The following is a 21,909-nucleotide window of genomic DNA, read 5'->3' on the forward strand; positions in this document are numbered from 1 at the left end:
TGGAACGTACCAGATTACAGAGGGAGCATCCCCTGGCTTCACGTGCAGCAACTCCAAATCTGCTTTGGCCAAGATGAGGGAGTGACCGTCTGGGGCCAGGGCCACACCTGTCAGGAACCCTAAGTTCTCCAACAGAACTCGGTTCAGGTGAAGACTGGAGCGCAAAAAAGGTATATGGGACAGAAAGTTCCTATTTTAGTCTGACTCTCTCAGGCTCCTCTGCTCCCCATGAATTCCTCAGGAGTGAAGTACAAACACAATTCATTACCTTCACTACAAATTCTCTTCCCCTTTCTGTTTTTCTTCTTTTATCAGTATTCATTATCACCACCTCCTTACCTGCCCAAACTAGGACTCTCTTACATTTCTGTCTTTTCCTTCCCTTCTGAATGATAAGCACTATGGATTCTACTTGTAACACATGCCTAAACCTCCATCCCCCCTTAGTATCCCACTGCCTGGCTCAGGGCCCACATTATGTCTTCCCTGGACTAGAACAACTGCTGTACAGGTGATCTCCCTGCCCTTCACATCTCTCCTGTACTATCTATCCTCCATACTGCCACTAGAATCCTCTTCCTCAATTTCAGATCATTATTCTGCTCAAAATTCTTAGCACTGTGCCCTCCACAACCTGGCCCCAGTTTTATCTTTTCAATCCAATTCCCTGACACTGCCGCCCCTATCTCACCAGGAACCCAAAGACTTGGCTGTGCCCAGAATATATGATGCCCTCTCATGCCTCCTTGATTTCTGTTAATGCTACTTCCTTTTCCTGAAACACTATTCCCTTCCCTTATGGGTCTAGAAAATTCCTGCTCATCCTTTAAGACCAAGCTCAAATAGCAATTCTTCTGTAAACTATAAATATCTCAAATCCTGCACCCCCAGGAATTATATGTCTCTCTTTTCCTTATAGCACTAATCACTCTGCATGTTTCTGGTGGTTTACTTAAGTGCACATTCCTCTACTGTGCTTCCTTAATTAAAAGGTAATTTCAGGGACGCCTGGGTGACTCAGTTAAGCGTCTAACTCTTGATTTTGGCTCAGGACATGATCTCACAGTTCGTGGGTTCAAGCCCTGCATTTGGCTCTGCCTGACAGCGTGAAGCCTGCTTGGGATTCTGTCTCCCTCTCTCTCTGCCCCTCCCCTGCTCTCTCTCTCTCTCTCTCTCTCTCCAAATAAATAAAAATAAACTTAACCAGGGGGTGCCTGGGTGGTTCAGTCTGTTAAATTGACATGATGAGGAACCAAAAACAATTTCCCAGGGTCTTTTCCCCACTTATTAACATCCTGTTGACCTAGTTCAGAAGTAGAGGTGAAGTAGAGTTCAGAAGTGGAGTGATTTGTACAAAATCCTGGATGTAAGGGGAGCACCATGGTATCACATTAACCCAGCTGGCCCCTTTCACCTGAAATTTCTCGGTGTCGAACCCTTCTGCAGTTCCACTTGCCACTCGCTGACCTTTTCATTAGCACTGAGAACAATCAAGGTGTGTGCCGAGTACCAGATCAGAGCACTGATGCGGCCTGGAGCCTTGTGAACATAACAGGTCCATTTCAGTCTTCCTGAGGAGCCAGGAGTAACCTTCCTTCCCCTCCCAGACATCTATGCAGCCTCTTACCCTAGCATGTGCCACTGCATGCACAGGCAGGGCAGAACTCACATAGACAAGGAGCTGAGGATGCCTCAACGCACCTGTGCTGTTGCCACGGCCTTAGCTCCGTGCCACAAGGTTAGTTCCCCGGTTTGATTCCCAGACACTGCCATAGAACCATCTGGGGCCCAGGCCACAGCAGTGATGGCTATAGGACTCCTGGGCGTATACCTGTCATCTGGAGAAGGAAGAAAGTGATGTGTTAGAAGCTGGACCACTAGTGGGATATAAGAGGAGGTATCAGGCCACCCTGACTTTCATGGTCCCACTAACACACCCCTCTTTCATACGTTGCCTCGCTCCATGCCTCACTCACCTGCTTCCTTAGGTACCTGCCAGAGCCGAATGGAACCATCCTCTGAGGTAGTCAACAGGAGGCCTGAGGTCTCTGAAACAGCAGCTGCACTGATTGGACCACTGTGTCCCAGGAGGGTGTGTGTTTGAAACACCTAGAAGGGGGGGCGCTGGGTGGTTCAGTCGGTTAAGCGTCTGACTTTAGCTCAGGTCATCATGATCTTACAGTTCATGGGTTCGAGCCCCACATCAGGCTATGTGCTGACAGCTCAAAAGCTGGAGCCTGTTTTGGATTCTGTGTCTCCCTCTCTCTGCCCCTCCCCACCTTCTCTCTCTTAAAAATAAATAAACACTTAAAAAAAAGAAGAAGAAGAAACACCTAGGAGGAAAGGCTGGAGGTGGGCCGGTGGTCAGCAATGTCAACACAACAGAAGGCTATTCCACTATACCCTCTCCACTCCTCCCACCCCAGTCCTTTCAGGGAACTCACCAAGAGTGGATGCCACAACTGTGTGGCCCCATCCAGTCCAACAGTCACCACTAGAAGCTCTGACCCAGGCTGCCCAGCTGATAAGGCACAGAGACTAAGTCAGAAGAAGGGAGGAAGCATGGGCGAAGGGGAGGAAAGGGGGCCGACAATCCCTTACCTGGCCGGGGCTCCAAGGCAGCCGCACAGTGGCTGATCGGTCCTGAGTGAGCAGGGATGCTCGTCAGCTCTATGCCCTGATGGTCCCACACTTTCAAGGTCCCATCTCGGCCCACAGATACCACGTGTTCTTCCTGCCCCAGAGCACAGGATCAGAACAGAGTCCCACTGAACAGTGTATGGGGAGTGTGACTCCTGCCACGGAGGTGAAGGCAGACCACTAAAGGCTTAGGCATTGTCAAAGAGTGAGGAAAACTCGGGTGGGTGGCTCAGGACTGCAATTCTGCATGAGGTCCAGATACTAAGCTGCCCTCTCCCTCCCCTCACACCAACCCTCAGCCTCAATACCCTAGTCCTGCTCTAATCCAGGCCTGAGTATCTCATTCTTTATACTTCTTTTACCTTTGAGATTAGATATGCACAGCACCCAGTGTCCCAAAGCCTCCTTAGCTTTCCTAGGGCCCCCACTGAGCTCTCCTCTGCCTTCTCACCACGGCCACCACGGCGCTGACAGCACTCTGATGACCTAGGAACTGGCCAAGTTGCTGTTTGAGTTCTGGGTCCCATAGCCCCACAGAGCCATCGCTGGAGCAGGAGACCTGCAGAGTCAGAGGTTAGAGGAGTGCGGTTATCAGCAAGCCTCCAGAATTTTTGTATGTTTATAATATTGGGGAGGAGGAGTAGTAAGGTTTGTGATTAAGAACTTAGGATGTCCTGGGTTCAAATCCTAGCTCTGCCATTATTTATTTTGTGACCTGGGGCAAGTTCATGTCTCTAAGCCTTAGGATTCTTATCTATTCAATACGGAACAACACAACAGTGTATCTCTCTCATATGGCTGCTATGGGGCTAATGCACCTGCCTGGACTTAGGACTTAGCACACTGCCTGGTACATACTAAGCACTGAGTGAATAGTGGCTATTGGCCCTGTTATTAACATAATGTCAGTCAACAAACCCAGACAAAGGTGAAAAGTCTGCAATGCCAAGAAAAGATCCAGCTTAAAAGGCAAGGATAGAGCAGACTCTGACAAGTTTATTCAACTGCTACTCCTTTCTCATCTCTTCTTGAGAATAATATACGGACTCTGCACTGGAACACTAGGCTTCATCAACCTTGAGTCCATAATTTGAGTTGTTTTTCTGTTTTTTGTTTTTTGCCTTAGGACTAAAGAAATCACAGCAGTAGCCTTACTGCAGGGACAGGGCATCCTAAGTCCTTAGAGAAACAGTTTGTGTTCTTGTTAAGAGCATGGGCTTTCTTTTCTTCTTTTTTAAATGTTTATTTGTTTTGAGAGAGGCAAAGCTTGAGCAGGGGAGGGGCAGAGAAAGAGGGAGAGAGAGAATCTCAAGCAGGCTCTGCACTGTCAGCACAGAACCCCACGTGGGGCTCAGACTCACAAACTGTGAGATCATGACCTGAGCTGAAACCAAGTCAGATGCTTAACTGATTGAGCCACCCAAGTACCCCAAGTGCATGGGCTTTCTTATGTCTACTGGTTCAGCTTCATAATTTACATGACTTTAGAAATGTTCTTTAATCTATCTGAGCTCTATATCCTTGTTTGTGAAAGAGATAATAGTAGTATCTGCTTTACAAGGAGTTGTAAAGACTAAAAGATGCAAGACATACAAAGAGTTTAGTTCAATTCCTGGCACATACTAAGTGCTCAGTAAATGTCAGCTATTACTATTATTATAAATGGGTGTTGGAAATAGGATGAGATGGACAGTGTTGTTCTCTCCCAGGAACCCTGCTGAGCTCTGCCCCACCCCCACCTCTTCCCTTACCAGTAGGTTGTCTTTGGTCCAGGCACAGCCAGTGACCCAGTCACGGTGACAGGCAGAGAAGGAGCAAATCAGAACAGGGGCTTTGGGCATCCGCACATCCCAGCAGAAGAGACTCTGGATAGGTACCAAGAGAGGCAGTCAGGACCATAGGAGGGAGGTAGGAACACCAGGGGCACTCGGGGCAAGAAATTTTATTTTTTATTTTTTTTTAAATGTTTTTTATTTATTTTTAAGAGAGACAGAGACAGAGCATGAGTAGGGGAGAGCCACAGAGAGGGGAGACACAGAATCTGAAGCAGGCTCCAGGCTCTGAGCCAGCTGTCAGCACAGAGCCTGATGCGGGCCTTGAACCCATGAACCGTGAGATCATGACCTGAACCGAAGTTGGTCGCTTAAACGACTGAGCCACGCAGGCGCCCCATTGGGGCAAGAAATTTTAAAGGGAAAGGGAGTATCAAGGAAGGGGTGGTGGGCAAATGTGGCATAGGAGATGTGTGGCAAAGCAAAATACCTTAGGGAGCAATGGGTAATGGGCTGTTGAGGACTCTGAGGCCCAAGGAGGGAAGACCCTTGTGGCTCACCCGGTCCCTGCCCCCAGTGGCCAGCCTGCCTCCATCGGTGCTGAAGCTACAGCAGCTTACAGGCCCCTCATGTCCCCGGAGCTCAGTGCCACAGGGAAAGTCTTCTGCCTTTTGGGGAAGTATCAGCAATTGCTTTGGCCAGAGCCGCACTGTGAAATCTTCTGCAATGGAGATAAGGAGAAAGGAAGATTCTCTGGGAGAGGAAGTGTGACAGGACCCCAAAGACAAAGGCAATCATGTGGGGTGAAGGCGATGTCCCAGAGTACAGCTCCAGGGAGAATATCAGTGAGTCAGAGGCTGTGGAAAGCAGGGGTTGGTCATCATATGAGTTCACGGGACAGGAATATCAGGCACTCCCGGCTCTCGCTCTTCAGCTGTCTAACTCCCTGCAACACCTCCAGACCCTCCTCTTCTCAAGTGTCCACTGTCACTTGGACCAACCTTCCTACCTGGAGAGGACTAAGGCCTCTCTCCTCATTTTCACCTCAACATCTCTCCTCATAAGGGAACGTCACTCCACAAAGCAAAGTGTCCCACTGGGCAGAAACTCAAAGGATAATAGGGATTGCAAAGAGGTCCCAGAAACAGGGTTAGGAAATAAGAAGAAACAGTCTAGACTGCTAATGTAAGATAAATGCATTTAAAAGCATTTTCAAAGTTGTTAAAAAAAAAAAAAAAAAGAGTATGTGTGTATATTTTCTTGTATGCACACACATATAACTTGAGGGAAGCTATTAGCATATTTAAAAGAAAGCTACCCACTGCCCCGCAGTACCTGAGGCAGACGCCAAGAGTTCGTTGGAGGTGGCCAATCCCAACACGGGTTTCCGGTATCTGGACAAGAGCCAGAGGGACTGAAGGGAACTTTCCTTGAGATGCCAGCCTCGCAGGGACCCATCTTCTGCACCACTCACCAACACCTCAGGGCTGAGCCAGGCCAGCGCGGACACTGCCACATCTAGTGTGTGACACTGGGCCCCCGGGGAACCTAGAGAATGACCAAACAACACAGAGCAAGACATTCCAAGGGAGTTCAGGGTGGGAAGGCTGTTTCCAAAGGCTCAAACACCCTATCCTCCCTCTCTTCAGTACCTGAAGCAATTTTATAGATCTTGATGCCATCTGCTCGGTACCCAACAGCCACTTGATCGCCATCTGGGTTGACAGCCACAGACAGGGCAGGAGAGAGGGGAAGGGAACCAAGGCACCCCCGGGGATGACCCAGAGATCCGGACCACACCTGAACCTGAGGACCAAGAACAGGACTTGAAGATACCACCACTTCCACCCCCAGAGTGACAGCCACTCCCATGAAAGTCCTCCTCCCAAAGAGTCTTCTCCAGACAGCTGCCCATGCATACGCCTACACCGCTCTCCCTGTAGCTTGCACCAGCTAAGCTCCTTCCCTGTCTCCACCCTCACCCAAGTATTCCCTGCCTTGCCTACCCCTTCCACAGAACCCACCACCAGCCCTCTGCAACCTGACCTTGCCGTCTTCTCCGGCTGTCAGTAACTGGCACCCAGTACGCAGGAAAAGGGCAGTGGCCACAGTGCCATGGTGGGCAGGGAAGGCAGCCAGCCGTGCCCCCTCATGCCAGGACCACAGCTCCACCATCCCGTCCAGCCGACCCACAGCCACAACCCGCCCAGGCACATTGAACGCCAAGGTACGGACAGAGGCTCCCGGGGCTCCCAGTTCCTATGTGAGGAGGGAGAAATGGAAACATCAGGACCTGCTCTCCACATAAGCCCAAAGTGAAACAGAATGTGGGTGTCCATCACTCCACATCTGCTGCTCCCTCCCTCTTGAGCTTTCTACTGCACGGCTACACAGGACCCATCTCACCTTGATAGCTTTTTTTTTTTTAAATTTTTTTTTTTTTTTTTTTTTATGTTTTATTTATTTCTAGGAGAGAGAGAGAGAGAGACAGCGTGAGCAGGGGAGGGTCAGAGAGAGAGGGAGACACAGACTGAAACAGGCTCCAGGCTCCGAGCTGGCAGTCAGCACAGAGCCCGACGCGGGGCTCGAACCCACGAACCGCGAGACCATGACCTAAGCGAAAGTCGGACGCCTAACCGACTAAGCCACCCCGGCGCCCCCTCACCTTGATAGCTTTGAGCCCATCCACGTGGAAGAAGCCAAAACTGCCAGCCCAGCTGCCTGCAGCTATCACCTGCCCCTCTGGGTGGAAAGCAATGCAGTTCAGGGGCCTGGGACAGGTGTGCTCGAAGGACAGTTGCCCGCGGACTGTGTCCCACAGCTGAAGGAGAGAAAAGGAGAGGAATCTAGATACTGAGCATAGATGCCTGAGCTTCTCAGTCCCAGAAGCCACCTTGTCCAGTCCCCTGCCCTCAGCAGGAAAGGCCTCCCCAGGCCAAGCAGTCAGCAGTTCTGCCTCACAAAGAAAACAAGTTCACGGGGCTGACTTGGCAGTTAGGGCCACTTTGACTACCACAGCCCCTTGGTCATTACCTTTAGGCATCCTCCCAGGCACACAGTGGCCAACAGCCGGCGGTCTGGGCTGAGGCAGCACCCGGTGATTTGGTACTGGTGAGCCTTGGTCTGGAGCACCCTACCCCAGGGAGACAAAGTCAGGCTCTGGGGGCCCCGGACCTCCCTCCTCTGGGGGATCCTCATAAGCAGGGAAGGCCCGCACTCCAAGAGATGAGGGAGGGACCCCTTACCGACAACCTTCCTTCAGGTCCCAGAGCTCCAGAAGCCCGTCAAAGGCAGTAAGAAAGAGGGTACTGTCTGAGAGGAATGAGCAAGAGGACACACCATCACAGCCGCTCACCAAAGACTTCTCCTCCTGTGAGAATAGTCAGGGAAGCATGCTCAGGACACTCCCTTGACCCCAGGGTCTAGCACTCCAGGCCCCACCCAAAAAGGAGGCCAAGGCAAGAAGGGCTGGAGAAAGTATGGCCCCGTCCCCACTCCAGGAATGCGTGTTAAAAGTGAAAAGCGTTGGGTCCAACTCCAGATGTCGGCCAAGCTCGGGTTCAAGTGGGGCCACATCTTCTCCCCTACTCCAAACCCCATATGTATCTCCAAGTCACAGAAAACTTTGATGGGTCTGAGGAGGGTCTGTCCCTTGTCTATGTCACATGGCTATGTTTGGTTCCCTTCTCCTTGTATGCCATATCTTTCAACAAAACTGACCACTTGGTGGGCAAAGATAATGTCCTAGCTCTGTTTTCCTTGTGATGCTTAGTGCAGTACAGCCTCAGTACAACCTTGAACGGAAGGTGTGCAGCAAATGTTTGGAAAGCGGTACTGATTTTGTAACTAAGCTTTTGATCTGATGTGAGGGAATAAAAGTTGCCAAATCAAACAGGGTGATGACAGGTAGGGCTAGCTTGCCTAAGGCTTCATGGTAGTCTGTGAGGCTTTTTCTGGAGGCAACCTCTGCCTGCCTTGAGTGTCATACCTGCCAGGTTTTCAGGTCCAACAGGTAAACCATCCCATTGGCGGTGCCTACAGCAGCTCTTTGCCCCCTGGGGGAGAGGGCTACTGCTGTGGGGGATGAGGAAACTGTCAAAGACAGGCTGGAGCTAGAGAGAGGAGGAAGAAAGGGAAGAAATGGGGAATTCAGGGAAGGAAGCGAACGGAAAGTCATGTTTGGATTTTTGTGCCCGAATCCCCCTCTCCACGGTGACTCTGGTCTGTCCTTTTTTCTCCAGTTTCAGAAAGGACTGTAGCTTGCTCTCTGGTGGGCTTACCAGCATCTGGGGCCAAGGGCCTTACCTCTGCTGGCCCTCCACGGTGTGGGGTTTATTAAGCCATCGTAGCATGTGCTGGAGGTGCCACCGCTGGGAGAGCTGGGGGGCCTGGTGGCAAAGAGGCGAGTCCCGAGGCTGGTTGGCTGCCTGCTGGGGCAGGAGCAGGGGGTACTGGTTGAGGACTGGAGCCTGCTGCCTCAGGAAGGTGTGAAACACAGCAGTGTCAGTCTCAGGAAGACTTGGTTCCTCTTCAGGAACTGAGGAAGCTATGGAAAAGAAGCAGAGTGTCACTGGAGAGGTAGCCAGGACCCCATTCACTCCATTAACCAAGTATGTCAGACAGTGTGTCTAAAATGTCGTCTCAAAGTCTTCTGACCCCATGTCAGGAATGCCTATTAGAAGTACAAAGCCTTAGGCCCTGCTCCAGACTGAGGGATCCAGAATCTGGGGACCCAGAGATCTGCAGTTTGAACAACAATCTTAGGTAATTTGATGCCTATTAAATAAAGTTTGGGAACCTTTGGTCTAAGAGATCTGGGCAGAAGGTCCCCTGAAAATCTCTTGCTTACCCTCTTGGCATTTTTAACCTAGAATAGAAATTTAACTGTTCTTTGCATTATACCTCCCCCGGAGAAGGCCCCCCCATGAACACACCCAGGAAGCCCAGATCTCAGAGAAGCCACCTCTCACCAAAGAGGGCATGGGCCTCCAGGAGCCGAGAGACCAGACCCAGTTCCAGGTGTGCAGCAACCACATGGAGATTGGTGAGGAATTTTGCAAGAAGGTCACGGTTCCCGCTCTGGAGCTGGGAAGTTCATTGGATTTATTAGGATACAATGAGGCAGGTGAGGAAGAATAGTCTAGTTTTAGACCTTGCCTATGCAGCCAGGACCTCAACCTAGGAGCTGGGACAAAGGATCTCAAGAAAGAGGGCAGGGAAACTGAAAGGAGAAAGGTAGAGGGGTGTCATGGCAGTGGTGATGGTGGGGGTGCTCAAGGGGGAGTGGGGCCTCAGAACAGTCAAAGCAGTTGCTTGGGAAAAGGTGCCTATGGGATCTCAAGACTAACCAGGTGGTGAGGCAGGTCTCCCAGAGCCTCAGGAAGGCAACTTCGGAAGGTGCCTGAGGCATCGGGGTCACATGTCTTCCAGAGCTGAGCTGTAGGTGTGGGTCACAGAACAGACATTGAGATGGGCTCAGCCTTAAAGCATCTCCAAAGATCGAATTCCACAGGCTACAGCAAAAGTCATCAACCCACTGGGGTGGCAGGTGAGGGGCCAGCCGATGGGGAGCACCAGTGGGTGGTCCTGGCCTCCGGGTGCAGGCCACACACTCAGTGCCCCGGGGTCAGTTTGAGCTGCAATCACCTGCGATGAGGGTGTGTGCTGTCTTCTCCAGCCCTGGCCTCTTCCCATATCGACATCTGGCTGCTGTCCTCAGGGGCCCGGCAGGGAGGCAGAGCCGGGCACCCGTGCGCTCCAGGGGGCCCTCCCCTAGCAAACTGTCCTCACGTGAGGGAAAGAGGACAGGAGAGGAGGGAAAGGGCATGTCAGTGAGTACCTGGCACAGCTGTGGACTCCTATTCCCACTCCACATAGTGGTAACTTGAGTGGCAACCCATTTAGGGCCTGGGAGATGGGTGTCAGGGGCTATAATGAGGGAAGGGTGGGATGGAAAGGACCACATGGGGTTCTGGCTCAATGCTGTGAAGGCACAGGAGGTTGGTGGGAGCTCATTTGGGAGCAGCTGTACCTGCGCAGACTCTGGACAAGATAGGCAAATGGGCCCATGGGGAAGGGGTCCCTGCTGTCCCCAGCAGCCACTGCTACATCCCAGCTCTCGGCTCCCCTGGGAAGTATCCGCCATGCACTCAGCACTCCATACAGCTGGTCCACAGTCAGACCTGAAAAGCCCAGCTCTCTGAGACCCTCACCAAACCACACAGCATACCCATCCCAGGACATCTGGCTCCTCCTTACGCTGCTCACTGAGACCCCAGCTGAACCAAGGTCATTCAACCCCTGTGCTCTCAGTCTCCCAGCCCATCCCAAGCACTGACCACTGCGTGTGGCCTCAAGGGTGGCCAAAGCCTGGGGAAGGATGTCAGGGCCGTGCTCTTGTTCCAGCGTGCCCAGGATGTGCTGCAGCAGCAGGGGGACAGTGGCTGGCAGGGTCCGGAGTCTGTCAGACACCTGGGAGAAGACAAGACCGGGCTTCAGCCAGTGAGACGAGGAAAAGAGGTGGCTTTCGTTGTGGGGAAGGAAGTGGGCAGCTGGAGAAACTGTGGGAAAGGATGAAAAAAGGAAGAGAAACAGTGGGAGAAAAGTGAGAGTAGGGGTGGGCCAAGATGGGGATTGGTGATCACAAGATGGCACAGGATGAGGGTAGGAAAAGTAGAGGGATGGGGGTGAAAGAAGCTGAATGAAGAATGGGAAGTGGATTAGGACTCAGAAAATGAGTGGTGATGGTTTACATCCCTAACCAACCTGCTCATAGAGTGTGTAGAGCCTCAGGTGATCTGTGACCAAACGCAGGTAGAGTGGCAGAGACGACCCCCGCTTCACCAGCAGCAGCCGCATCTGACAAGATGAAGGGGACTCAGTGTGGGGAGCAGAGAGCCTGCCACAGCCAGCCCTCAACCCCCTGAGCTCCACCCCAAGCACCAAGCCTGCTGCAGGGCAGTTCCTCCTCTGAGAGTCCCCAGCAGTGACCTGATGGAATCACCTCACAGCCATCCCTTGGCTACACTGCTCTGCCAGCCAGCTCTCCTCTCTAGAAAGCCCCTATAGTTCAGCCCACCCCACTCAAGAATCATAGCCTTAGTCCTCCCCTCCCCAGGACCGGCCCTGGGAGGCCGTTAACTAGGGGGAAAAGGCTGGCTGGTGTTATAAGGAATCCCAGTTATCTTATTAGCAGCCTCCCCTGGCACAGAGTTCCTGAGAAACAAAGGAGTGGGCTGCCTGGGGCAGCTGGCAGCCTCAGCACCCTGGGGCCACACACCCTCCAGCCCTCGCCTACATCCAACCTGGTTGTTAAAAGGTGACTCCTCCAGCCGCTTCCCATACACGGCCAGCTCTTCTCTCACCAGCTGGGCCCGGGCAGATGGCTCCAGAGGTCCTAGGGCTACCACATGGGCACCTTGGCTCTGCTCAAGGGTCTGCCCCAGACCCGTATCAGTAGACACACTCAGTACCAAGTGCACCCGCTGTGATATTTGGGCAAAAAAGAGAAGAAGGTGGAAGGAAAAAGAAGAGGACAATGTTGGAGAGGCCCCTGCCCCCACGACTGTATCCCACCCCCACCTCCTTCTCACACTTACCGGGGGAAGGGTCTTTGGGATCCAGTCCGAGACCAGCTGCCCATGCTGACCCACCAACCTGTCGGCCCCATCGATGATCAGTACCAGGGTTTGGCCACTTTTCAGGGACTGAGCATACATGGGCAGTAGCTCCTGCTGGAGCTCCCATACCAGGCCCCTGTAAGGACAGGGTCAATGGGAGAGGGAGACACAGGGCGGTATCATGTGGCATCAACAAGGCTGGGCTGTGGATACACACCGGTAGCTGGTGGCGAGGGCACCTGGCTTTTGCAGTTGGCTATGCAGATAGGCACAGAGGCGTCTGAGCAGGGTAAGGGCAAGACCCTGGTCAGGGCGGGCCCCTGAAAAGTGAAAGAAGACTAAGGGGGCCACCTTGGCCACATCAGGAGCTTGCAGCGCTGACACAAGGGATGCCTGTGTGGACAGCAAAGAGAAAACATGGTCACACTGCTACATGCACAAGTCCCTGTGCCCCGCTTCTTTAGCCCATACGGCCCTCACTTCCTCCCACCCAGGGCTCTGAGACTATGTACCAGGAAGGCCGTCTTGCCCTGTCCTGACTGCCCAGTCACCAGGCTCAGCCTCCCTCGGTACAGCGTTAGCTGCTTCACTGTGTCCTGCAGAAGGTGTGGTCGGGCAGGACTTGGTGGGTTCTGCAGCTGCTGGAAGGTGGCCTGGACCGAGTCATCATCTGGGATGGACACTGGCTGTTCCAGCTGGGCCCCAGGCTGAAGGCACATGGGACAGTGACTGACAATGTTTCCATGCCCTTCAGGACCCCCAGGCCTGAAAACTCACAGAGCCCCCAACAAATTACTTCCCACCCAGGACTATCCAGAGTACCCTACCTTCTCTCCACTCCCCTGGCCATGGGTGCCCCTGCTGACCTGTAGGTAAAGCTTCTGGATCATATTCCACACATCCTGCAGAACCAACTTTCCAAACTCTTCCAGCCCCCCAGCATAGGGCCGGCCGGCCGCCACACCCCCCCACTCACAGGGGTATCTACAGGCAAAGCATGCACAGAGTCAGAGCAGGCCTGGCCCCCTCTCCCTCTATCCCTCCATGCAGGGGCTCTCTATCCACCCTGCCCCCACCCCAACTCACCTACGACAGGTAATCCCTTGTTGTCTGCTCAGGTAGCTCTTCAGTTCTGAGATCCGATGTGCAGCCTCTTCAGACTCAGAAGTAAAGTCAGATTTCCATGCATCCGGGACAGAGCTGACCACCAAAGATACCCCAAGAGTGAGGCTACACACAGACCCCAGCCTCTCTTCAGCCCCAACCATCAGACCCGGTTGTGGTTCCCTGAAACTCCGCAAGCAGAGATCACCTGGCTTTGGTGGCAGGGCTGATTTGATGCTGCGAGGCAAGCTTTCTGAGCTCTGTGCTCTCCTCTAGCTCCCCCTCCTATTCTCTGAATGCTGCGGAGAGAGAAGATAGGCCCAGAGGCAACAGCAGGTACCTGAGGAAGCTGGGATCCCGGAAGTAGATGAGAGCTTGTGCAGAGGGCTGCTGGCGAAGGCCCCGATTCAGGAACTGCATCACCTCCATCTCTGTCACAGAGCGACCTGGAGGGTACTGCTGGGCCTGACGGGAGAGGGCAGAGAACAGGCTGGTTCAGTTCCAGGTCACATTGACCCCTTCCCTGAGATCTGCCAAGACCCCGGATCTCAGCAATGTTCCTCCCTCCCTCCAGACACAAGTCAACAAAACATAGCTAGTAGGTAACATGTATTGAATGCCTGTCACGTGTTGAGCATTTTAAAATATAGGTTTCTAATCCTTATAGTAACCCTGCAATGTAGACTCCACTGTTTCTCTTTAATATATGGGGAAGTTGAGGCTAGGTTAGGATTAGCCATTTCCCACAAAGTCACACAATCTGTAAAGGACAGAATGGAGATCAGAACCCAGATCTGTCTGATAGCAAACCCTAAACAGACCTACCCTCTTACCCCTCGCATCTCTTGGCCAACTGGGAGGTACTTCTCAAAGGAATTCCCTCATCTAGGACTTGGCCACTTACAGAACCTTCTGCCTGGGTTTCACCTTCAAGTCTCATGGACCTAGTCCCAAGGTTTCTAACACACTGTGGCTTCTCTCCACACTTGCCCCAACCTTTGTTTCCTCCCTGGACCCCACTCCAACCCCCAACCTGCCTTACCCAGCGGAAGTGAGGATGGTCAGGGAGGTTGTAGTCGGGGGGAACATAGCCATAGCGGAAGCCCAGGATCCCCACAAACAGCTGTGAGTTCTCCACCTCCCCAAGGCACACTTCTAGTTGTCTGCAGACATGGTTATGGAGGCATCAGATCAGGGAATACAGGTATAAATAGGAAGACAGGGCCCTGGCTCAAAACTGAGCAAAGTAAAGGCAGGCTGCCTTTGTCAGCATCCAAACAGCAGTCCCTGCCCTAGGCCCTCAACCTCCCATGCAGCCTCAACCCTACCCGCCTCAGTTCTACCACTCAAGCCCCTCATCTCTGTCCCAGCTCTTCTCTGTGGCCCCCTCACCTGTTCCTCCGGGTCTCCTCCTCAGTGACACCCCAGCGCAGGTCAATGGCATGAAGGCTGAGGTGGTGAGGGGCCGCTTGGGCCTGCAACGCTGGCAACACGGACCTCAGCAGCAGGTCCCGCTCCCCGTGCATGTCCCGGAAGGTGGAGGAAATGAAAAGCCTGATGCTGCGCCACCTTGGGGTAAGCAGAGGCGTGGCTCACTCTAGCCATCAGCGCCACATGCCAATTCCACAGATGGGGCTGAGCACATCCTTCAGCACTAGCTGGTACCAGTAAGGTAGGACAGACGGCAAGGGGATGTCCAGCAGCCCTCGAGAGAATAACCTGCTCATAGCCTCCCCTGTAGAGCCCTGGAACTTAAACTCTACTCGCCATTTCTCACGCACCCCTCTTTGTCAGCTGATTACTATACACTTACTATTTGCCCACGCTATGAGGTAAGCACAATCATTATTTCCATTTTAGTAATCAAAAAACTGAAGTTTTAAGAAGTTAAAAACAACCCAAGACTCAAGCTACTACTTGGCAAAGCTGTGATGAGAAAGCCAGGGCCTGTTCTCCTAAGCCCTCTGCCTGAGCCCTGGCTGTATGTCTATGGTGGGTGCTGCCTGCTGCCCGCTTCACATTCTGACCCCCTTGCCCAGGTAGAGAAAGTCGTATGCTCACTATCTGACAACTTCCTCCGTCAGAGAAATCCCTACCTGGGAAAGAGATGAGTTCTACTCAGTGAGTAGAACAAACAGCATCTCCACAGCCAGAACTGCAAACACCTGAATTTCTGCAGGTTTTGACCGCAGTCTCTCCCAATTCACAAAGGCATAGAAACATAGACTGACCCGTGCTGGGAAATCAGAGCCAAGGGGCTTAGAGTGTTCTCTTCCAGGGGCCGGAGAGACAGGTCCCCAGTCTTTCCTGGAGGTGGTGGAATATTGAATATTTTGTCCATTTGGCCCACGTGCTCTAGAAGACAGGAGTCCCCGCGCTCTGCAATGAACCTGAAATAAGTATGACAAAATAAGTAAGAGTGCATACCAGAGTCAGACTCAAGCAGGTCTTCCAAGTGGGCAGGGGACAAAGATATAGCGAGGGTAGGTCACCTGGTTAACTGTAGCCCCTTAAGAAGACGACCATAAGCAGTGAATGCAGACTTAAAATCAACAGGGGTGCAGAACCATGGGGATGAAGGAACAGAGAAGACACCCAGCTCCAGCACTTTCTGCTAGGCATGGTTATTATGGGCTTTCCGTTGGGCCAGGGGCAGTTAGGCTGGCAAAGGTTAAGATTAAAGGTTAAAGACTAAGGCCATCCCATTCAGAGCTTGATCAGCTCTGTATCAGCTGTGAAAGCTCTCTGGAGGAGGAATGGGCATGAGGCTTCCTACTAGGAGCTGGGGGCAGTGGAGGCATACAAAGGAAAAGGTAGGAGAGAGAAAACAAGTAAATAAGATGGCTAAGCATGGAGACAAAGTTAAAAGATTTCTATAAATTTGTCATCTACAAATAAATTTAGCATGAGATTTCCTCTGGATCAGGAGTGGAACAGAGGCAATAAAGAATGAATAGAAATGATGTGACCAACTCTTGAGTTGTTACCTTAAAAGCAAACAGTGCAACCTCCCCTGTCCCCTTCTCTTCCTTCCTACTAGATGTAATACAAAAATGAAGGTTGGTGCTGGAGCAGCTGTCTTGAACCATGAGGGAAAGCAGAGTATTTGAGGATGGTGGAACAATAAGATAGAAGGTGCCTGGGTCCCTGTAACACTCTGCTGCTGCTACATCTGGAAAGCGGCAAAGGAAAAATAAGCTTCTATCTCGCTTAAAAAGAAAAGCAAGTGGAATGGAAGCCACAAGTAATCTCTGAAAGATACTCTTAACAAAGCTCCCAACCCCTTCTGTGTCCATTCTGTACTCACTTCAGTATTCCGTCATTACAGCCCGAGAGTGTCACGTCATTAGGATTTGAATCTGATAATCTGGCAAAAAAAGAAGCAACAATCAGAAACAGTGCCAGGAACAGAGTCCCTGCCCTCTAGGATAGATACCGCACCTCTGCACTTTTAATAGGGTCATGTGCTAGTCTGGGGCTGGGATGGACCCTCACAAAGGGGTATGGAGTTAGGCTGAAGACTTTAGGGAAGGTTCTAGTACTGGAAGTGCAACAGAGGTAGAAGGCAGAGATGGGGAGGCACCTGGTGAGTGGGAATGTTCCAAGCATCAGTGGGGGTAGAGAAGAAACATGGAAACCTAACTTTTGGCACTGGACAAGGAGTTTGAGCATTCTTACGTGTAACATGTCCTACTTAGGGGAACACAAACAAAGAGGCACTTGGAATTCACATGCTGCCAGAAAAGCTGTTTGGCCTCATTTATCAGTTTCTCATACATATTATTGCCGAAGAGGATGACCCTGTCCACCTGTAAGATGAAAAGGGAGGGGCAGAGACCAGGGAGCAGAGGGACAGAAGAAATACTAATAAGTTCAGGACATCAAGAGAAGAGATCTCTAGGGCCTAGGGGATTAGGAGAACTCTGAAAGGAATTCCTCCTCAGCATTCCTCTGAAAGGAATGGAAATTGCCTCCCCTGAGGGCCCTTAGGATGGGGGAGGTCACTACACCCTGTCTTGGAGGGGAAAGAAAGTTAGGGGAGGGGCAGTGGTGTGCTGTAGCTGGCACACTCAAGCTCACAAGAGCTGACTTAAATTTTTAGGAATTTTTGTGATCCAATTGTTAAATATTGCCACTATTAAACATTAAACTGTATAAACTTATAGTTAAGTAAATTATATTAAAAACAAAGGTAATAAATACTTGAAACTCATTACTTCCTAGTTATTTTACTACATTTTACCATTATATAGATCTTATTTACATACTTATCTATGTTGTAGAAATACTATATAATGGTGTACTACTCAGCATCTCTTCTCACCTCTGTTCACCGATACCATGGTGGTAACTTGAAATCAGCCATGATAGGACTAATTTACACCATAGAAATTAGCAAATGCTATTATTAACCAAGACTCATTTTTTTTCCAGAGTGCTGGTTGTTAAAGAATTACCAGCACACCACTGGGCAGGGGCTGCAGCCAGCAGGGAGCGGGTGTGGGTACTGCCCCTCGTTTGAGAGATGATCTTTGAGAAATTAGATACATCAGTTGTGGAGGGAATGGTGAGGGTGGGGAGGGTTTCTCAGGGACTGGGGAGTACTCACAGGGACCCTTTGGGCAGCCAGAGACAACAGATGCTTCCCAAAAGTGTGCAGGGACCATTCATCCTCTCCATCTGGCTCCTGAAAGAAAGAGTCTCACGTTCCTTGTTTGCATGGGAGATGATTGGTAAGCAACAAACACCCAATTCTGCTCGGGAATCTTCAGCACTGTATATGTCCAAGCCTTTCCTGATTTTCCACCCTGTATCCAGGGCTGTGTCCATTCATGCATTTTTGCACAGTGGGGGCGGGTATCTGACCTGAAATTGAGCCTGGAGTATGCTGGCCGTCTTCAGGATACCTTCTTCTGCCTTAACTGTGATAGTCTTCACAGTGCCTCTTCCGCACAGTAAGAGATCCGCCTGCTCTGCCCGTGCAATTACCATCCCAATCAGTAGCAGCACATAGTTTAGGGGGGGCTGATTGGACAAACATCATGGTGAAATATGGATCCCCTATTTTTTTAAGTAGGCTCCATGCCCAACATGGGGCTTGAACTCACCACCCTGAGATCAAGAGTAACGGACTGAGCCAGCCAGGCGCCCTGGCTCCCCTATTTTGAAACCCACCCTTGCCCATCCAGCCCTGAAGGCCAAATGCCTCCATTGGTTGGGGAAAAGAGACAAAATCTCCAGTTAGGAAGGGACAGCTTCAGTAGCTCTCAGGAAGAGCTGGTCACGGAGGAAGGTGGAGAAGGACCAGCAGTCCTGCCCAAATTTAACACTGGGATGTAGGAAGTAAAAATGAAGCATGCTTCGGTGACAGAAATTTAGAAAGAATTAAGCACCAGCCAAATGTGAAATATAAGTACTGTAATTCCCGAACAGGCTTAAGACAACATTCTAGGAATTGTCCCTAGGAACCAAGGTCTGATCCCGAGAAGCAAATGTATGCCATTTATTTTAGTTTTGAGTGCTTCCTTGGGAGAGCCACATCTGGGAACAGGATAGCTCTCAAAATCCCCAGCATCCTACCAACCCCCCACCTTTTAATTTTTTTTTTTTTACCCCTTCTGGGTTGCGCTTGGGACAGAACTGATCCGCATCGGCATCTGTCAGATAGACCAAGATGGTGCGGCCCGGCAGTGGGGGCAGGTTGTGTTTCACGGAGAGGTTCACAGCTGTCTCTAGGGCTTGCCGATACCGAGCCAGCATTTCACCATCATATTTCCACTGTCTGCAGGCAGAAAAGACACAAAAGGGCTCAGGGGCTTCTCTGTTTGCCATCTTGAGGCAGATGGGAAGATGAGAACTTGCCACACCGGAATAAAGTGTTCACACTCCTTCTGCAGCCTGCCTCCATTGCAAGTAGAGAAGATCGAGACAGAACCTCCCTTGCACCCGTCCTATAGGACTCTTCTAACCCAGTCTCATGGCTGGAGAGAAAGCATCTCCTGTTCCACTCTCTGAAATCGTTTGCCACACCTGCCACATCAACCCATACTTACTTCATGAGGCAACATTTAACTTAGAGAGGGAGACACAGAATCCGAAGCAGGCTCTAGGCTCCGAATTGTCAGCACAGAGCCTGACACGGGGCTTGAACTTATGAACCACAAGATCATGACCTGAGCCAAAGTCACACACCCAACCGACTGAGCCACCCAAGTACTCCTTAAATTGTATTTTTTAATTTTTTTTTTAGGCTTTTTATTTTTATTTATTTATTTATTTTTACAAATAGTTTATTGTCAAATTAGTTTCCACATAACACCCAGTGCTCATCCCCACAAGTGCCCTCCTCCATGCCCATCCCCCCTCCCCCCCTTAAATTGCATTTTAAAGAATACTAACTCCTTATTCTGAAAAGAGGCAATTAAAGGGGACCAAAAAAAGAACATTCACCTCATGTTTCTAGTAGAATCTCTACTCCAGGGTAACTAAACAGCTTTAGTTGATAAGGCAAATTCTTTATAGAATTCCAGCTAATGAATATGGGAATGATAGAAAACTCCCATTCTAGAACTGTTAATGAAACAATTAGTTCAGGAAAAGATCACCAATGGATGAACTATCAACTTCCAGTGAAGATATCAGGCTATAACCATTTAAGCACCTGAGTCAATCTTAGTTTGCATCACACTGAGTACGACCACCAGATCTTTGGTGCCTCATGAGCCTGTATTTTACAAGGTTAAAAAAAGAAGTCTGCTAATCTCACTCATAGTGTACAGAGGATGTACTATGAAATATTCTTGCAAAGAAAAAAAAAGTGAAATCTGAATCTATACAAGCCTTTAGAGTTAATGCCCTCAGTACATGAAACAGAGAAACAAGTTAGAAGACACCATGAGGAAGTTGACAAATCCAGAATGTGGGACATTCTGTGAAGCCCTTGAACCCAGTTTCTACAGCAAGTCAATGGCATGAAGAAAATGAAAAGATTAAAAAAAAAATAAGACACTTAATAATTAAATGTAATGTGTGTGCCTTATTTGGATTTTGATTTGAAAAAAATTGTGAAATCATACTTTTGAGATAATTGGGAATTTTCAATATGGACTAGATAATAAATGATAATACCAAGGAATTATTTTCAGTTCTATTAGGTATATTAATGACATTTTAATTACATAAGACAATATCTGTTTTAATTTCTTTTTCTTAAGTATTTATTTATTTTGAGAAAGAGCTAGCATGAGCAGGGAAGGGGCAGAGGGAGAGAGAAGGAGAGAATCCCAAGCAGGCCCTGCACTGCTAGCACAGATTCTGACTTGAGGCTCAAACTCATAAACTGTGAGATCATGACCTGAGTCAAAATCAAGAGGCACACACTCAACTGACTAAGCCACCCAGGCACCCTGAAAATGCCTGTTTTAAAAGATACATGTGAGGGGCACCTGGGTGACTCAGTGAGTTAAATGTCTGACTTTGGCTCAGGTCATAATCTCACGGTTTGTGGGTTTGAGCTCTGCATCAGGCTCTGTGCTGACAGCTCAGAGCCTGAAGCCTGCTTCAGATTCTAACTCCCTTTCTTTCTGTCCCTCTCCCACTTGTACTCTTTCTCTCTCTCTCTTTCTCTCAAATATAAATAAGCATTAAAAAATTAAAAAAAAAACACACGTGAAATATGAAAGGATGAAATAAAATGTATCATATTATTCACCATTCTTAAAAACATCTTCTTAAGACCATCTTTCCCCTAAAAAGAAGGGACCAGGAAAGGAACTATGGTAAAATCTAAATAATCACTGAATATGCTAACACTTTTATGGGAGTCCATTATACTATTTTCATTGTGTGTATGTGTTTAAAATCTTTTCATAATACTGTTTTCAATCTAGAAAATTCAATAGTCTCTACCAGTGTTATCCAAGTTACAATTAATGAAATAAAATAAAATTTAAATTACACATGTAATTAAAAATTTTTAGTAGCCACATTAAAAAAAGAAACAGGAGAAATTAACTTAATATGATATTTAACATAGGATGTTAAAATATTTTCATTTTAACATAGAATTAATACAAAAGTTATGGAGATATTTTACATCCTTTTTCATACTGTCCTCAAAATCTAGTGCATGTTAGGTCCAATTGGCCACATGTGGCTAGTGGCCAGTCTACTGGTCAGAGAAGGCACATTGTTTAGACAGTACGCCAAGCTTCATTCTTAAATGGCCGTGTGTTCAGCCACTGATTCACTGATTCAGAGGATTCACTGATTCATCTAACCTACACTGATTGTAGTAGGTTAGATGAGCCCTGAGTTTGTCTCGAATGAATGAAGTATCTTGAATGAAGATACTGTTGAAGCACCTGAAGGACAGAGTGCTGGGACTTCATCAAACTTACAGGTTTATGTCTGACTTTGAGCCTGCTTGGTATTAACTATCTTTATAAATATGTAAAGATTTTTTACACATATCTTGTATATGTATAAAGAAAGAAAGCAAATGAGTCAGAAAATAAAGACTGAGAAAGAGACAGAAACAAAAAGAACAAACAGACATCTTATTTGGAGAAGAAAAAGAAATGAAACCAGAGCAGAAGCAGAGGACACTAGCATACACTAAGAGAAAGAGAAATATTATGCAGATTCACAGAACCCACAGAAACCAATAAAACAATCACATAATAAATTAGAGGCCTAAGGGCACCTGGGTGGCTCAGTCGATTGAGCATCCACCTTTGGCTCAGGTCATGGTCACACAGTTCCTGAGTTCGAGC

At 49.5% G+C, this 21,909-nt stretch overlaps 1 protein-coding gene across 3 annotated transcripts in view; it reads right to left on the reverse strand.

Moving 5' to 3' along the window:
• TEP1 (telomerase associated protein 1) overlaps positions 1–21,909 on the reverse strand; it is a 37,922-nt gene that overhangs the window by 2,546 nt on the left and 13,467 nt on the right. For 2 of the 3 annotated variants that reach the window (XM_039224137.1, XM_039224135.1), the window contains exons 13-50: positions 18,749–18,917; positions 18,002–18,160; positions 17,745–17,822; positions 16,814–16,944; positions 16,443–16,502; positions 15,367–15,525; positions 14,528–14,704; positions 14,178–14,298; positions 13,476–13,600; positions 13,118–13,231; positions 12,898–13,015; positions 12,544–12,738; positions 12,249–12,424; positions 12,011–12,167; positions 11,717–11,896; positions 11,178–11,270; positions 10,751–10,883; positions 10,444–10,594; positions 10,059–10,192; positions 9,761–9,849; positions 9,383–9,497; positions 8,718–8,958; positions 8,401–8,524; positions 7,658–7,782; positions 7,446–7,545; positions 7,078–7,233; positions 6,459–6,671; positions 6,065–6,218; positions 5,748–5,960; positions 4,973–5,133; positions 4,392–4,505; positions 3,092–3,199; positions 2,602–2,734; positions 2,445–2,521; positions 1,977–2,109; positions 1,702–1,838; positions 1,415–1,539; positions 11–154 (exon numbers count right to left, since the gene is read on the reverse strand). In XM_039224137.1, the coding sequence (XP_039080068.1) occupies positions 11–154; positions 1,415–1,539; positions 1,702–1,838; positions 1,977–2,109; positions 2,445–2,521; positions 2,602–2,734; positions 3,092–3,199; positions 4,392–4,505; positions 4,973–5,133; positions 5,748–5,960; positions 6,065–6,218; positions 6,459–6,671; positions 7,078–7,233; positions 7,446–7,545; positions 7,658–7,782; positions 8,401–8,524; positions 8,718–8,958; positions 9,383–9,497; positions 9,761–9,849; positions 10,059–10,192; positions 10,444–10,594; positions 10,751–10,883; positions 11,178–11,270; positions 11,717–11,896; positions 12,011–12,167; positions 12,249–12,424; positions 12,544–12,738; positions 12,898–13,015; positions 13,118–13,231; positions 13,476–13,600; positions 14,178–14,298; positions 14,528–14,704; positions 15,367–15,525; positions 16,443–16,502; positions 16,814–16,944; positions 17,745–17,822; positions 18,002–18,160; positions 18,749–18,917 (5,292 nt within the window). The remainder of the gene's footprint in view (positions 1–10; positions 155–1,414; positions 1,540–1,701; positions 1,839–1,976; positions 2,110–2,444; positions 2,522–2,601; positions 2,735–3,091; positions 3,200–4,391; positions 4,506–4,972; positions 5,134–5,747; positions 5,961–6,064; positions 6,219–6,458; positions 6,672–7,077; positions 7,234–7,445; positions 7,546–7,657; positions 7,783–8,400; positions 8,525–8,717; positions 8,959–9,382; positions 9,498–9,760; positions 9,850–10,058; positions 10,193–10,443; positions 10,595–10,750; positions 10,884–11,177; positions 11,271–11,716; positions 11,897–12,010; positions 12,168–12,248; positions 12,425–12,543; positions 12,739–12,897; positions 13,016–13,117; positions 13,232–13,475; positions 13,601–14,177; positions 14,299–14,527; positions 14,705–15,366; positions 15,526–16,442; positions 16,503–16,813; positions 16,945–17,744; positions 17,823–18,001; positions 18,161–18,748; positions 18,918–21,909) is intronic. The other variant, XM_039224136.1, reaches the window with a different exon arrangement.

The sequence above is a fragment of the Hyaena hyaena genome, unplaced genomic scaffold (assembly GCF_003009895.1).
Source record: "Hyaena hyaena isolate Hyena2069 unplaced genomic scaffold, ASM300989v1 scaffold_1539, whole genome shotgun sequence".
Classification (NCBI taxonomy): Eukaryota; Metazoa; Chordata; class Mammalia; order Carnivora; family Hyaenidae; genus Hyaena; species Hyaena hyaena.